Source organism: Prionailurus bengalensis, chromosome E2 (assembly GCF_016509475.1).
Source record: "Prionailurus bengalensis isolate Pbe53 chromosome E2, Fcat_Pben_1.1_paternal_pri, whole genome shotgun sequence".
In the NCBI taxonomy this organism is placed as follows: domain Eukaryota; kingdom Metazoa; phylum Chordata; class Mammalia; order Carnivora; family Felidae; genus Prionailurus; species Prionailurus bengalensis.
Genome location: NC_057352.1, coordinates 12,798,625 through 12,815,587, shown reverse-complemented (window position 1 = coordinate 12,815,587; position 16,963 = coordinate 12,798,625). Strand labels below are relative to the sequence as shown.

At 40.3% G+C, this 16,963-nt stretch overlaps 1 protein-coding gene across 8 annotated transcripts; it reads left to right on the top strand.

The window, feature by feature from the left end:
* The first annotated feature begins 239 nt into the window (after window positions 1–239).
* Window positions 240–15,710, top strand: ZNF283 (zinc finger protein 283). 8 transcript variants are annotated; one of them, XM_043598687.1, is made up of 6 exons: window positions 242–531; window positions 1,045–1,206; window positions 5,946–6,033; window positions 6,497–6,643; window positions 7,869–7,995; window positions 13,913–15,710. In XM_043598687.1, the coding sequence occupies exons 4-6, from the start codon at window positions 6,641–6,643 to the stop codon at window positions 15,577–15,579; spliced, it is 1,797 nt and encodes a 598-aa protein (XP_043454622.1). In that variant the 5' UTR covers window positions 242–531; window positions 1,045–1,206; window positions 5,946–6,033; window positions 6,497–6,640; the 3' UTR covers window positions 15,580–15,710. The 8 variants fall into 8 exon arrangements, with proteins under 8 accessions (XP_043454618.1, XP_043454616.1, XP_043454617.1 ...); XM_043598685.1 differs by lacking the exon at window positions 6,497–6,643 and having other exon boundaries at window positions 242–450; window positions 1,155–1,206; XM_043598686.1 differs by lacking the exon at window positions 6,497–6,643 and having other exon boundaries at window positions 1,155–1,206.
* Window positions 15,711–16,963: the final 1,253 nt, after the last annotated feature.

Below are 16,963 nucleotides of genomic sequence, written 5' to 3'. Positions count from 1 at the left end.
TTTAATTCTCCCTCAGTCACATCGAAGATTATTGAGATGTGATGTTCGCCTAGCCGGGACCTACTCGCTGCAGCAAAAACTAGAAGTTCGGGTTGACTTTGGAAAAAGCGCCTTTGCTAGGCGTAGCCGAGTTGCATGCTGGGAGCATTCTAAGGGTCCTGGGTCCCAGCTTCTGAGGATTTGCCCGCCGTGGACTACATTTCCCAAAAGTCTCCGGGCACAGGTCTTCTTCCGGGCGGGGTGAGGTTGCCCGCGGAGAGCTCTTTGGATGGCCCGGTTCTCGCCCTCCGAGGACTTGGCGTCTCTTATTTCCCATAAGCCTGTGGGTCCGTTTCCGGTGTCCTGAAGGTTCTCGGGCTCCGCGCGGTGAGTCGCTCGCGTCGGAGGAAGTAGTCTTCGCCGGGTCCGAACCCGCAGCCAGTGTGGGGGTGACTTCGGGAAGCGCCCGAGGTGAGGAGGTCCGGCTAGCGGACTGGGTGTGTCGCGTTCGGAGCCTCCAGCCCGTGTGTGCGCTAGCGGCTGAGCAGGATGGTGCGTGACAGGGCCGGGGTGTGCCTCCGTGATGGTGTATGCGATTGGGAATGTGTGCCCGGGTGATGGGGTGCGTGGCCTTGTGGTTTTGCTTTGGCTGTGTGCTCTGGGTTCCCTCTAGACTTTCTTTGGGCCTGCCAGAGTTAAATGCCCGCAAGAGAAGGGGTCCTACCCTAAGCCCTAGAGGGAACGTTTCACGCCAAGAAGGCATAGGGCTAGCTAGTCTTGGGATGAGAATCGTACATCCGGAAGTGTCCTCGTGACATGCTTCTAGGAAGACGTGATGGGGGAGGCCCCAGAGGTAAGGTTCGTAGAAGGGGCGCGCGTCTCGGAGCTCCTTGGGAGCCAGCTACATGTTTCAGAGCAGCCAGACCTTCGTGCCCAGCAGTTGCTGTCAACTCAGAGACAGATTGCAACCTTCCTTCCTTTCAATTCCGTTGGGTTTTGTGTGGCTGAAGGTGAATACGGCTCTAGGCGGTGTTTCGGTTTTCCTTTTTTGTTTTTTTGTTTTAGTTAGGTCTGTGCTCCAAGAAATGCTGGTGTCTCATGAGTCTTTCGGTGTCCCCCTCCCGCACCCCCACCCCCACCCCCACCACTCCCCCTGCTGCCGGGTTTCTAAGAAGGATCCTGAGGAGGAGGGAAGAATTGTTGCATATTTTGAAGTCAAGGATCAGGGTGAGTGTGTGTTTCTTTATTATTCACACAGTTACTTTCGTTTTTAGATCATGAGAATATTTGCTTTCTTGGCCTGAAATATCACTAGTAGTGACTATCCTGGGTTTTCCTCCTGATGAATGACCTACCCTGCTCATGCATCCCTCTTCTTAGTCGCCCCTTATTGACCTTACTCTCAATTAATAGCCAGCTATTCAAGTTTGAAAAAGTGACCAGATGCTCAAATGATCTAGTAGAGGAAATCTTAACCTGAGGTTTTGTCCCATTTATAATTGCCAGATGATCACAAATCTTTTGGATTTGAGACCGAATTTTTATAAATATTTGTAAATTTATTTATTTATTTTTTTAAATTTTTTTTTCAACGTTTATTTATTTTTGGGACAGAGAGAGACAGAGCGTGAGCAGGGGAGGGGCAGAGAGAGAGGGAGACACAGAATCGGAAACAGGCTCCAGGCTCTGAGCCATCAGCCCAGAGCCGGACGCGGGGCTCGAACTCACGGACCGTGGGATCGTGACCTGGCTGAAGTCGGACGGTTAACTGACTGCGCCACCCAGGCGCCCCGTAAATCTATTTTTTTAGTGGGCAAAAAATGTCTATACTTTCATGAGATTGTCGAATGTACATGACCCAAAAAAGATCCAGCTCCATTGGTCCGGGATTAGGATTTAATAGCTGGGAAGGAGATTTTACAAGATTAGTGTCCAGTGATATGGAAACAGTTAAGTAAATTGCAGTTGTCTCCTGTAATGGAATGTGTACTTGATAAAAATTATGTTTATAAAGAATCAGAAGGAAAATGTAAGTAATAAAATATTAAGTAATAGTTATAAACAGAAGTCCTCAAGAATATTGTGAGTTCTATATGAATCCCATTCAGTAAGAGTTATGGGAGACATTATTCTCAAACATTTTTTTTAATGTTTATTTTATTTTTGAGATACAGAGCACGAGTGGGGGAGGGGCAGAGAGAGAGGGAGACAGTGATTCCGAAGCAGACTGCAGGCTCTGAGCTGTCAGCACAGAGCCCTACACGGGGCTCGAACCCACAAACTGCGAGATCAGGACCTGAGCTGAAGTCGGATGCTTAACCAACTGAGCCACCCAGGCGCCCCTGAAAGACATTTTTCAAGGATTGTCTCCAAAATGTTTTAATTGACCGCAGTGAACAGGTGGAGGGGTGTAGCCACACTTGTTGAGCATCTGTTCTGTACCAAATATTATTCTATTTATGTGCATGTTTCCTTCCTCAAGACTTTGAAGGTGACTTAACGTAATTGGTGTGTTGGTTTCAGGGGAATCTTGATAGTGAAAGTGTCTCAGTGTAGGGGTCAGCTCCACCTCCAGCATGTTCAACAGCTGGTCAGTGTACTTTGTTTCTGGCCCACTGATCTTCAGGGTTGGCTCTGTTTTTTTTCAGTTTTCTTAATGACTGAAATATGCCCCTTCCCTATCATTCAGTTTTTTACATTTGGAAATATCTTTATATTTCTGGTTATGGAATTAATGCAGGTTTGTTGCAAAAAATTCAACAGTCCAGGGAACATAGGGAAGGAAATTAGAATTACATCCTCTAGAGGTAATCATTCTTTAAAAAAATTTTTTTTAACGTTTTATTTTTGAGAGAGAGACAGATCGTAATCAAGGAAAGGACAGAGAGAGAGAGGGAGACACAGAATCCGAAGCAGGCTCCAGGCTCTGAGCTGTCAGCACAGAGCCCGATGTGGGGCTCAAACTCACAAACCGTAAGATCATGCCCTAGCCGATGTCGGACGCTTAACTGACTGAGCCACCCAGGCACCCCTAGGGTTAATTATTCTTAATATTTTGGTGCATTTCTGTTTAAAATTTTTTTTCCTGTGAGCCTATGTGCCTGGTTTTGTTTCTGCTGAATAAGATACAGTAATTGGTGATACAACTGAATTGAAGACTCTCTAGGTTTTATTTTGATGGAGAAGTCCAACCCACGTGTGGGTTTTGTTTTACTCTTGAATGTGCAGGAAGAAGAGAGAAGTGTTAGTGATTTCTTCTTTATTTAAAAACCTGAAGTATTCACAACTTTTAGGAATGTAAACGCCATTTAAAAGTTAATTACAAGAGCCTCAAAGACAGACTTTCAGAATTAGATTATTTTAAAGGTTATTTCCACAGAAAATAGTGATAATTTCCAGTGTCTTTGTTCTGTCTTCTAAAAACCTATTTTACAAATAATATTTCCAAGGACAGATATTAATAACAGAAGGTAGAATAAGAAGGTTATAGTTATGGACATTTAGTAAACCACCAATTTGCACAGAACAAGATCACACCTCTGGTTAATGTTCTCCTCTTGACATCTAATTGGGTTGTATTTTCTGAGCCAGCTTTATGATGTTGAGTCCTGTCTCTATCTGCAGCTTCTGGGAGTGGGGGATATCTCCTCTGTGTCTTTCTGAGAACCTATTGTGCTTATGTTGTTATTTAGGAAGAATAGTGGGCTTAAGGCTGGACGGTGAAACTTTAGTTAACTTTGTAAGAAAACACACCTGAGAAGCATGGATTTTATTATGAAAATATGGAAAGGGTCATTAACTTTTCTTATTATAACAGAATAAGGGACAGTAATCTCCATTTTCAGTAATAATGGCTAAAATTTAGGTTAAGTAATTATCGTACACTAGTTTTTTTTGTATGTTTCTTTTTTTAACATTTATTTATTTTTGAGATAGAGAGAGACAGAGCTCGAGTGGGGGAGGGACAAAGAAAGAAGGAGACACAGAATCCGAAGCAGGCTTCAGATTCTGTGCTGTCAGCACAGAGCCCGAGGTGGGGCTCAAACTCATGGACTGTGAGATCATGACCTGAGCTGTCAGCACAGAGCCCGAGGTGGGGCTCAAACTCATGGACTGTGAGATCATGACCTGAGCTGAAGTCAGACGCTGTATTTATTACCTGAGCCACCTAGGCACCCCACTATTTTTTTTTTTTTTTTTTTGTAATTTAAGAAATCTCTACACTCCACATGGGGCTCAGACTCACGACCCTGAAATCAAGAGCCTTATGCTCCTGCGAATGAACCAGCCAGATTCCCCTATCGTACACCAGTATTATATGTGGATTTTCTTACTTAATCTTCAGTGCAGCCCTCTGTAGCAGACAGTGTTCCTATCCTTCTCTTATTCTTTTATTGACGAGGAAATAGAAGTGTTGAGAAATTGGTCACTGTCGAGCCCAGACTCACATCCTGAAAGTCGACACCAGAGCCTTTATCTTAATTTCAGATACACTTCCCACATTGTGTATCCTTTACAAACCTGCCTGTATCACCAAGAAATTGATTATGTGTGTCTTTCTTCAATTAATATGGTCTAATACCACCAAACTAATGAGGGCACAGCAGGCCACAGTTGAGCAAACCTTTTGCTTACTGTTATGTAGTTTCTAATTCTTGGTTATCTCATAAATGATTTTTGGTTGAATATTCTTGTGTAGACATCTGTACTTCTCTAGCTATTTAAGGACACGTTTCCATAAGGGAATTTTGGGTAAAAATTTGTCCCAAATTTAAGGCCCTGAGATAGGACTTGGGTAGTGATACAGTAACTGAAAGACATGGTTGTTGCCTTTAAGACAAGGAAGGCTAAGTTTACATAGGAATGAAGTTAAGGCTGCCAGCAACAAAGGCCGAGAAACAGCTCGGGTAACCTGTCTTGGAAACTCATAGGAAGGTAATTACAGGCAATACTGTTGGGTCACGACTGGTTTTGCAGAGGCAAATAGAATTTGTCCTGCGTGTTGGATACCCTGTGGTTTGTATCCTACTAATGTTAGTTGCTAAGTGAGACCAGTAGGATCAGTTCCGCAATTATCAGGAGAGTATCCTGTCTAAAAAGACAAATTCAGATATAAAGTAAACCCATGTGTCAGAGGACATGAAGAGAAGCAGGATTGAGATCTCATCAATATATCCATGACATTTCTTGGGGGAATTTCAGCCACTTTTTTTCTAGGCAAAATGGGAGTGTATGTAGAAATTATATAGTTGGTATAATGCATGGCCATGGTTACAACAGTTATGCAGAATACTTAAACAAAAAGAACATTATGACCACAATAAAAGAAAACCCTTATTGTATATAGATGTATAATTTTCTAAACGCTTTTTTTCCTAAACAATTTTTTCATCTGTGGACACGTGATTGTCAGTCTTTTCTATATTGTTATACACATACAATTTATAAATATAATCATACTATACATCCTGCAAGCTGTATTTTCTATTGACAGTATATTTTGATTATTTCCCCTGACTTAGCTTAGTTTCTCGTATTCTGTTGCGTGTATGTTCTGAACGCGTTAAGAGGTCAGCTTTTTGGGCTCAGGCAGTTGTACATCCTGTCTACCGCTGTGTCTTGACCAACCTTCTTGAGCCCCGAGCCCATGAAAGATGTTCTCACTTGGACTGTGTTGCTCTTTCTCAGCTTGGAGAGGCAGAATGGTGGGAGGGAGATCTGGTCTGGGAAGGACCAGTGGTCCAGCCTCAGTCTCATATCAGCATCCCCAGTATCAGGCACTGCCAGAAACCTTCCTACTGAAGGACCTTTGGGTTTGAGGGGAGAGTTTAGATTTCAAAGATGGTGTGGGAGTGGGGGGGGGGGGTGGGTAGGAGGAGGAATGGCAGAGGTAGAAGTTTATATTAGCTTAAGTCAGGATGGGATCACTTCACATCTGGTCTAAAGCTTTTTTTTCCCCTCCCCAGCTCTGACTTTTCTGGATTCTGTGCTTCACCAATAGAGGAACCCCATGGATTATTAATTAGTTCTTGCAATTCTAGAACCATGACTGATGTAAGTTGGTTATTTCTCTCTCCTTGAAATACTGTGATTTTTAGGTCATATGAATCTTTTCCTTAATCATCCGAATGCTTTCTGCATAACAGAACCCCACTCCTGAACCTGCCTCTCAGTTCCCCCTATTCCAGTAAAGGATAGTGCCAAGTAGCCCAGTGTCCTTCGTATGTGCCTTTCCATTCAGTGTCGTCATGGTCATTGAACACATTCAACATCTGTGTGCGCGGTCTTCTATCAAGAGCAGCGAAGGGATGCAATCTTTTGAGGGAAATACGTGAGCTTCTGTCAAAGAATAACTTGAAGAAATGTAGTTAACAGCACACTTTTACTTATATACAAGGAAAACCAGCAGTAGACTGATTTCATCTATTAAAACACCAACGATTTATTTACAAGGGAAGGAAAAACGGGAGAATGAAGACTGTAGACATTTTGAAAACAACAGTTATTCCTTTTTCAGGTTAAGGTGCTGATTGGCTGGCATCTAGGAAAGAAGCCAGTCAGGATACAATGCCCTTAGACAGCTGGATGGTCACCCAAGAGAACAATTTCAGTTGCTTGTGCCTTCTCTGGAAGAGCTTTGGTGTTTACCTAGGACATATCCATGGTAGGCTGTCTTGGGTGGTGCCCTTCGTAATCACTTCTGTCTTTGGTCCACTAGGGCTGCGCCATTTCCCTTATCAGAATTCCTTATTCCCATCTCAGGTCTGTGGTGTGATGAGTCAGTGATGAGGGTCCCATTTGGTCATACAGGCGAACTTGGAACTTCTTCATGGACCTGAGTCTCCCAGAGAGAGAAGATGGAATTTGGGATTTCTTGGGCTCAGCCTCAGTCTCTGTGAGGCTTTGCAAGGCTTTTTGGATGCAGGGGCTTGTGAGTGGGTCTTTCCAGGGAAAGTGTGGTTCCCCAATCAATGAACACCAGTGTCAGAGTCCATTTGGTTATTGACCAGGATGCACAGCTCTTGGTGACACCTGTGTCATATATGATGTGCTCTATTGGCAGTCTCCTGCTTGGGAATGAGGAGGGTGTCAGGTGAGGTGTGGTTGATGGTAACAAGTAAGAAGGTGACTGAGATTTCTAAATACTGGATGATAGTAGATTTCTAGAATTAAGAAGGTCTTTAGAAGTTTTGTTCAACCTAAATGTATAAATATAATGGAGATACTAATTTCATATACCTATATGATGAACTGAATGCAGCTAATAAAAACATGTATTTGTAAGATGTGTAAGAAAAAAATGCTTACATTGTAATCTAATGGAATGGTTTACTTGAGGCTTAATGATAATCTGTAATTTAATGGAAGTCATTTTTCTGAAATAGAGATTTTATAGTGCATTTGGGAAAAAAATTTTCTTATTTGTGTTTTCTGTTCCTTAAAGACTGAAAGGGAAAAGATGGTGTAGCAGTTTACGTTTATAAAGAATTTACGAGGCAGGCACATAGCAGGTTGTATGTATGTTTACATACTCATAAACAACCTCCCCCCCCCCCAACACCACTTTTATTTAATAGAAGAGAAACTGGGATTATTTTATATATTACCAGACAAGTCTAGATAGCTTAGTTACCTATCTCACAATACCCAAGAAATTTTTTCTGCTGTAACAGGATTCTTCTAGAATGTGTAACACTCTGCTTTAGTTGTACTAATTTCTTTACTTTTCTCTACCTGTATGTATCACAGGCCTCCAGCCTACTTGGTTGTTACATTTTCCTCTTCTTGCGGTTTATCCTTCGTAATCCTTTTTCCCCCTCTTAGAAATATTTTCTTAAATTCTTAAATTTCTTTAATTTCCCAAGTAATGTATGGGTTTTTGGTTTTAGGGCTTGGTGACTTTCAGGGATGTGGCCATCGACTTCTCTCAGGAGGAGTGGGAGTGCCTGGACCCTGCTCAGAGGGACTTGTACGTGGATGTGATGTTGGAGAACTATAGTAACTTGGTCTCATTGGGTAAGGTCATCTGCCTGAAATACTTTAGAATCTTCTCTGCACCATTGGCTTTCCCTGTGGGAATTATAGGGCTGTCTTTGAAGAAACCAGGTCAGTTTCTTCTCCCTGTTCTCAAAGGGACGACTTAATATTTGTTGGATTAGAAATGGGTTCAGCAAGCTCCTTGATCGTCCCATACCTTCACACCTTCCTCTGGCTTTTCCTGTAGCGGCCTCTCTTCTTTACAAGGAGCTGGATTTGCATTATGGGGCATTCAGTTCGTAACCATTGTCAAAGAAACCAGGTTTCATACTGTGTTTAACTTCAGCGTGTCTAACGATTATCTGTGTGCTTGCTCCTCAGAATGTGATTGTTAATGTTTGAGGAACCATAGGAAGACCAGAACAGAGTTAGTGAAGGAGAGGATACCAAGAAGTTAGTGAAGGAGATAGGCAGGGCCCAGACGGTAGGCAGTTTTGTTGGTTTGGGGGAAGAATGCGGATTGTTTTCTGGGTGATTAGAAGCCTTTATTTGGTTTACTGGGGTTTTACCTTTTTTTTTTTTTTTTTCAAGTTCATTTATTTATTTTTGAAAGAGAGTATGTGAGCAAGCGGGGAAAGGGCAAAGAGAGGGAGGAGAGAGGGAGAATCTCAAGTAGGGGTTTGAGACGTGAGGCTTGATCTCACTGAATGGAAATCAAGAGTTGGACGCTCAACCAACTGAGCTACCCAGGTGCCCCGGTGTTAGGTTTTTTATTGTTAAATATTACACACATACCTAACATCAGCTGCTTCTACCAGCTTGTCTTTTTTTTTTTTTCCCCCAAATTAATATTTAAATTCTAGTTAGTTAACTTATAGTGTCATAGTGGTTTCAGGAATAGAATTTAGTGATTCATCACTTACATATATAAGTGAATGAATTAATGCATGAAGCATTAAAAAAAGAAATACAGTTGCCAGGTCCTATCCCAGACATGCCGAACAGAGTCTACGTTTACACAAGATCCCTGGGTGATTTTTATACACATCAAAGAAGCACTGCTCTTTGTTAGTTTTTGACCCACATGCAGAGAGTGCAGCTAGAAACAGGGTCCTGATGTACTCCGACTAAGCCCCTTCACTTTATGCAGTGGAGGATTGAATAAACAATTCATTTCACACTAAGCGAACACATTCCTTTCAACATGTTGGAAGCTGAAAGTTGCGATCTGTGAACCTTGTATTTTACAAAGTTAAACTCTACACCGGATTCAATCCTAAAAATGTCTCCTGAAACTTCTTTTCCTGTTAGCAAAATAACAATAGTAACTCTGACAATATTAACACTTAACACTGTGCTAACCTTACGCCAGTCTGTGTTGTTTTCTTTTTTTTAAGTTTATTTATTTTGAGAGAGAGAGAGCACATGTGCATGTGAGAGCTCGGGAGGGACAGAGAGAGAGGGAGAGAATCCCAAGGAGGCTCCATGCTGTCAGTGCAGAGCCTGACTTGGGCTCGATCCCCACAAACTGTTGAGATCATGACCTGAGCCAAAATCAAGAGTCAGCTGCTCGACCGACTGAGCCACCCAGGCGCCCCAAACCAGGCTGTGTTCTAAGCAGAGCAAGTACATTAGCTTAATTAACTTTCACAACATCCCCATGAGGCAAGTATTGTTTTTATCCCCTTTTAATGGATGAGAATACAGAGACACATATAGTGTAAGTGACTTCCCGGGGTCACTACAGCTGGTGGGAGAAGATTGAAGCAATTGAGCCTGCAAGGAAGTCTGGCTCATGAGCCTGTATTCTGGACCCTCGAATATGCATTTAAAAGATATCCTTTGTGGTGAAATGGGAAATATTCATTAAACTCTTCTGCTGTATACCCAAGTGTGGTACGTGCCTTGAGGAAAACCACTTGTGCAGGTGTTTGAATTGTGAGTTAAACTGGCTGTTCTTTTCATGGGACACCACTTTGTTTTTGAAAGAATGCCTAACAGATGAACTATTACACTATTATTGAGACTTAGGTAGTTAGAAAAATTTTCTCACAAGTGAGCCCGCCACTTGAAAGACAAGTAACAGTATTTTTTGCCAGTGATAGAATTCAGACTTTGAAGTAAAACTTAGAATTGTGTCAAACTTACATCTACCATTTTGAGCTTTTACAACTTCCCAATACATAAACATTTTTCTGATGAGATAGAAGGTAATATTAACACATGATTTTTTAAATATTATGTAATGAGATGTGTGAACATTTCGAAGATCTGCATAACTCCACGAGCCACCATTTTTCACATGACCAGTGCACGATATTACAAAATTATGCCCGGATAAAAGATCATTCAAAGTGCAGTGGATTTTAAGGTAACTTAATATGAAAAGTTCATGGGTATATTTGCATATTTCACCTTGCAACTAACCTTTATGAAACTATCCCTTCTCAAGTTTTACTGTAGCATCAAATAGTAACATACCCACAGTATCAAAGAATAACAGTTGCATATATGTGGGAGGCTAGATTTCCTTCATATACTTCAGTCACAATAGCATATTGCCATAGAGTGAATGCAGAAGCAGATACGAGAATCCAGTTGACTTCTGTTAAGCCATATATTAAAGAGAGTCACAAAAAATTAAGATAATACTTATTTTTTTGTTTTAGAAAATGTAACTTTTATAAATTTATTGTACTGACAGAATGATTCATTATTTTCAAGTGAATTAATAAATATCTTTAATTTTTCCATTTTAATTTCTAGTATGGTAAATATTGGAAAATCTAACTTGCACAAACAAAAGCTCTTTTGAGCCCTCAGTGATTTTTTTTTTAACATTTATTTATTTATTTATTTATTTTTAAGTGTTGTTATTTTATTTTTTTGAGGTGGGGGGAGCCAATGGGTGAGGCACAGAGAGGGAGAGGGAGAGGCAGAGGGAGAGAGAGAGAGAGAGAGAGAGGGAGGGAGAGAGAGAGAGAGAGAGAAAATCCCATGCAGGCTCTGCACTGTCAGTACGGTGCCGGAAGTGGGGCTCATTCTCACCTGATGCAGAACTCAAACTCATGAACTGTGAGATCATGACCTGAGTGGAAGTCGGATGCTTAACCGACTGAGGCATCCAGGTGCCCCGTTTTTTTTTTTTTTTTTTAACATTTAAAAAGTAGTTAAATCTCTTTTCATTTACTAATACTGTTAAGCCTTCCTTACCAAGTAATTGTAATATAAGCTCTTGCATGGCAGTTCAGATTGGTTGAACTAAATTCAAGTTTATTGAACTATCTATTGATGCTAAGCTATACAAAAGTGCATTGCATTTAGTTTATATTTGGCCGTCTCAAGGTAGTTGTAAGATTAGATTGGTCAGTTTAAATTCTGTGACTTCCTTTTGGATGTACACACAGTCCTTATACCCAAATGTTCATGTATACAAAGAAATAAAACATCATTAAGTAAAGCAGCAATAGTTACTACAGTTTATCTATGACCAGTTAAACATCATTAAAATTACTTCCCACAGACCTATCCCACAGTACTCCTCTACCCTTTAATAAGTCACCTAAGATGTCATAAAATCACCATTACACAAAAATACTAACCTTGTATATTTTGTATTGCAAATACACTTATGCATGAGCAAGCAAAGAATTCACCAATAATTAAGAGCATAAGGGGTTCTGAGACCAAGTTTGAGGACGACTGCACCAGATGATGAGTCTTTCACTATACGGGCTTTGTGAGGCCTCAGATGAATGCCTCTTTCCACTCAGTCTGGGTTGGTACTCCAAGTACCTTGTGGAGAGTCACTGTATGGATGCATAAATTAATATTTAGTTACAGATTTCATGGCTCCTTTACTTGCTAAACCATGAGCTACAAATTCCAGCTGCCTTAGCAGTCCTGAACTCAGATACCAGTATCCTTTGCCCAGTGAAACCACTGCTGTATGTTTGGACTTCATTTTCCTGTACCTTATTTTGAAGGACGCAGCCAGGCAGAAAGGGTGAATATAAAGTTCTCCTAAGAATTGTCTCTAAAAGTTTTTCAGCCCTGTGTCTGGTACACTGTTTGTTTTTTAATTTTTTTAAACGTTTATTTATTTTTGAGAGACAGAGCACGAGGAGGGGGAGGGGCAGAGAGGGAGACATGGAATCTGAAGCAGGCTCCAGGCCCCAAGCTGTCAGCACAGAGCCCGACGTGGGGCTTGAACCCACGAACCGTGAGATCGTGACCCGAGCCGAAGTCAGTTGCTTAACCGACGGAGCCACCCAGGCGCCCCATCTAGTATACTATTTTATAGCTTTAGAGCTCTTTATAGTGTGAGAGTAAGTCTAATACCAGATTTTTCTTCATGGCTGGGGCTGGAAATCTCTCATCTTCATTTTGAAGAATACTTTGTGCTTTATATAGAACTTTAGGTTGAAAGCTTGCTTTCTTTCAGCCATTAAAGATATCATTCCATTGTCTTGTAGCTTCCATTGTTACAGATGTGAAGTCAGCCTCAATTCTTATAGTTGTTCTCTAACTTTAATGTCCCCCCTTTGCCTCCTTTTATTATTTTTCCTTTATTTTCAGTTTTAAACTGTTTGATTATGATGTTCCCAGTTGTTGCTTTTCTTTATATTTATTCTGCTTGCAGTTTGCTAAAAAGTAGATTGCTTATTTATACATTTCATACATTTTAAGAATATGGCAATAATAATCTTTTCAAGTACTTATTTGGCTCTTTCTGGAACTGCTGTTGTCTGAAGTTGGATTGTTTAATATTGTTGCACAGGTCTGACTCTATTTTTTTTCCCCATCCTTTTTCTCTTTGCGCTTCAGTTTGGGTTTTTTAGTTGTAGAATTTCCATTTTATAATTTTAGAGTTTGTGTTTCTTTGCTGAAATTTCCCATCTGTTCTCTATCTTTTCTTCCAGAATCTGTAAAATATAATTCAATGGCCTTGCCTGCTGATTCTAATATCTACGTCAGCTGTTCTTTGTCTCTTTTGTGTTTTTTGGGGGGGCTGGGGGTGTGATTTTAGGTCACACTTTACCTGTTCCTCACCTACCGCATAAATTTTCATTGTGTGCCAGACATTTTGCAGAACAGTAAAGAATAGATCCCTGCCTGTTTCTCAAATCAGCTATTTAGGGGGAGGGGCTGATAACTCAGATATCCCCAGGCTTAGAGCTGAGCTGGGACTGGGTCATAGCTTTCATTAGTTTCAGTTTGTTTCTGGTTTCAAATTAGATTGAAAAATTGTTCTTTGCTCTAAACTTCCTGCATGACCACTGATGTGCTTATCTCTTTGATTGTATCAGGATTTGAGCTAAGTGGAGGTTCTGTTACAGTTTTAGTTGGTTTTGTTTCACATGTTTCACCTCCAGTAGAGCCTTGGAACTTTGTAGTTTTGTCTGCTTTTATCCCAACACCAATCCCTCAGAAAAATTCCTATGGAGTATTATGTAGCTTAGTGTTTTATTTTTTTAAGTGTAGTTGACATACAATATTAGTTTCAGGTGTGCTTGATTTTCTAGATTCCAGTTCATGAAGCCAACCCGCATAGTTGTGAAAAAGTTCAGCCGAACCACCCCTGTGCACATAAGGGCTTGCTTGATGGAAAGGCATTTTGTGTAAGGGGTCATCCACACAGGAAGATAAGGAACTTGTTAAAATGATCTTTGAGGAATCCTCCAGAAAACTTTCAGATCAGAACATTAAGAACATAAGAGCTGAAAAGTCAAAACTGAGATTGTTGTTCCAACAGGGTAGACACTTGATGCTTAGGAGTGAGCTCAGGAAGTCTTATAATCCAGTTCTTTTATGGGTATTCTTTCTTTCTTTTGTTTTTTTTTTTTTTTTTTAAATGGGTATTATTTCTAATTTGCCTTGTATTTCTATTGAGGGTTTTTTAATTTTTTTTTCTGGTAAACGAAATAAAATATGTGGTTTTCTTGTTTTCTTTCAGATTTGGAGTCAACATATGCAACCAAAAATAAAATTTCAGAAAAAGACATTTTTGAAATACATTTTTCCCAATGGGAGAGGACGAAAAGAAGTAAAACTCTTGGCCTTGAGGCATTCATTTTCAACAATAATTCTAAGTGCAAAAGCAAATTGGAGGGACTACAGGGACATCAAGAGGCATACTTTAGTCAAATGATAATTAGCTATGAAAAAATGCCCACTTACAGAAAAAGCAAATCTTTTAGTGCACATCAAAGAATTCATAATAGAGAGAAACGCTATATTTGTAAGGAATGTGGGAAGGCTTGTAGTCATGGGTCAAAACTTGTTCAACATGAGAGAACTCATATGACTGAAAAACACTTTGAATGTAGTGAATGTGGGAAGGACTTTTTTAGTGCCTATCAACTTACTGTGCATCAGAGATTTCATACTGGTGAGAAACCCTACGAATGTAAGGAATGTGGGAAGACCTTTAGTTGGGGATCTAGTCTTGTTAAACATGAAAGAATCCATACTGGTGAGAAACCCTATGAATGTAAAGAATGTGGGAAGGCTTTCAGTCGTGGCTACCACCTCACTCAACATCAGAAAATTCATATTGGTGTGAAATCTTACAAATGTAAGGAATGTGGGAAGGCCTTTTTTTGGGGCTCAAGCCTTGCTAAACATGAGATAATTCATACAGGTGAGAAACCTTATAAATGTAAAGAATGTGGGAAGGCCTTCAGTCGTGGTTATCAACTTACTCAGCATCAGAAAATTCATACTGGCAAGAAGCCTTATGAATGTAAAGTATGTGGAAAGGCTTTTTGTTGGGGCTATCAACTTACTCGACATCAGGTATTTCATACTGGCAAGAAACCCTATGAATGTAAGGAATGTGGGAAGACCTTTAATTGTGGCTCAAGCCTTATTCAACATGAGAGAATCCATACTGGCGAGAAACCTTATGGATGTAAAGAATGTGGGAAGGCCTTCAGTCGTGGCTATCACCTCACTCAACATCAGAAAATCCATACTGGTGAAAAACCTTTTGAATGTAAGCAATGTGGGAAGGCTTTTAGTTGGGGCTCAAGCCTTGTTAAACATGAGAGAATCCATACTGGTGAGAAGTCCTATGAGTGTAAAGAATGTGGGAAGGCCTTTGGTAGTAGCTATCAACTTACTCGACATCAGATATTTCATACTGGTGAGAAGCCCTATGAATGTAAGGAATGTGGGAAGACCTTTAATTGTGGCTCAAGTCTTGTTCAACATGAGAGAATCCATACTGGCGAGAAACCTTATGAATGTAAAGAATGTGGGAAGGCTTTCAGTCGTGGCTATCACCTTACGCAACATCAGAAAATCCATACTGGTGAGAAACCTTTTAAGTGTAAGGAATGTGGGAAGGCCTTTAGTTGGGCTTCAAGCCTTGTTAAACATGAGAGAATCCATACTGGTGAGAAGTCCTGTGAATGTAAGCAATGTGGGAAGGCCTTTGGTAGTGGCTATCAACTTACTGTTCATCAGAGATTTCATGCTGGTGAGAACCCTTATCAATGTAAGGAATTTGGGAAGACCTTTGTTAATGGCTCAAATCTTGTTCAACATGAGAGAACTCATAGTAATGATAAACCTTATGAATATAAAGAATGTGGAGAAGCCTTTATATGGACAACTTAAATGAGACAACTGATACTGATGAAACTTTATGATTGAAGAGATGTGAACACATTTTTTATGTGTACGAACAATACAAGGAGAATCTTACTCTTGAGAAAACTTATAAATGTAGCGAATGTGTAAAACCCTTACCTGTGTGTGGACAGTTTACTTGATATATCAGAAAATTCATACTAGTGAGAAATGCTTTGAATATAAGGAATATGAAAAGGCCTTTAGGATTTTGTACAATCTTACTGAACATCAATTTATACTGATGTGAAACCATTCAAATGTAAGGAACGTGTGAAGATCTTTATTCTTGGCACAAAGTCTGGTAAACATTGGAGAATTCATACTCATTAGAAACACTTTAAGGAATGTAGGAAGAACCTAATCGTAATTCAGTTTTTGCTCTGCACATTAGAGAACTCATACTGCTGTGAAATATTATGAATGTAAGGAATGTGGGGAGACTTAGAGATGTGATAAGTATCTCAGGGTACATCATAGACTTCATCCAAGTGGGAAACCCTTTAAATTGGGATGTAGAAAGGCCCTTAGAGAAGTACTACTAAAACTTGTCTAGAGCCTACTGCCAGTCCACAAAATTGTTACCTGTCCATCATGAGATGAATGCAGAAAGCGAGAGTAAATGTTTGGAAACTTTTATAGCAATTTGTTACTGCCATAAAATTATATTTTATAAAAGTATCAACCACTTTATGAATGATTAGAAGTTAAGAAGTTTGCCCTTTTCCAGAAATGATGTGAGAGACAACATTCACAGTTTCAAGAACATGACACAAGTCACAAGACGATTTAATTAGAATAAGAAACCCCTCACTGTCACCTCTCTGATTAGAATGGCAGAATATTCACACTATAGGATGATTTGGCTAATGTGAGACACAACTTCCTTATGCTTATAAAAGCATAGAGAATTTACAATAAACATGTTCGTTTAATGAAGGTATAGAAACGTTCTAACACTACCTGATCTTTTTTTTTTTTTTTAAGTTTATTTTATTTTTGAGAGAGAGAGCAGAGCACAAGTGGGGGAGGGAGAGAGAGGGAGACACAGAATCCGAAGCAGGCTCCAGGCTCTGAGCTGTCAGCACAGAGCCCGATGCGGGGCTCGAACTCAGGAACTACGAGATCATGACCTGAGCCGAAGTCTGCGCTCAAACGACTGAGCCACCCAGGTGCCCCTATCCAATCTTTATAAAACCTAAGTGACTTCCTCCTAGAGAATAACCCTATTAATGTAGCAAATGTAGGAAATCCCTCCCTCATGGCACAAACCATACTCCCTGTCATCACAATTCCACTTCCTTACTACCTTTGGGATGTCGGGCCAAATGCTCCTCCCCTCTGGGCATCATCTTTAAAATGCTAGTGATAG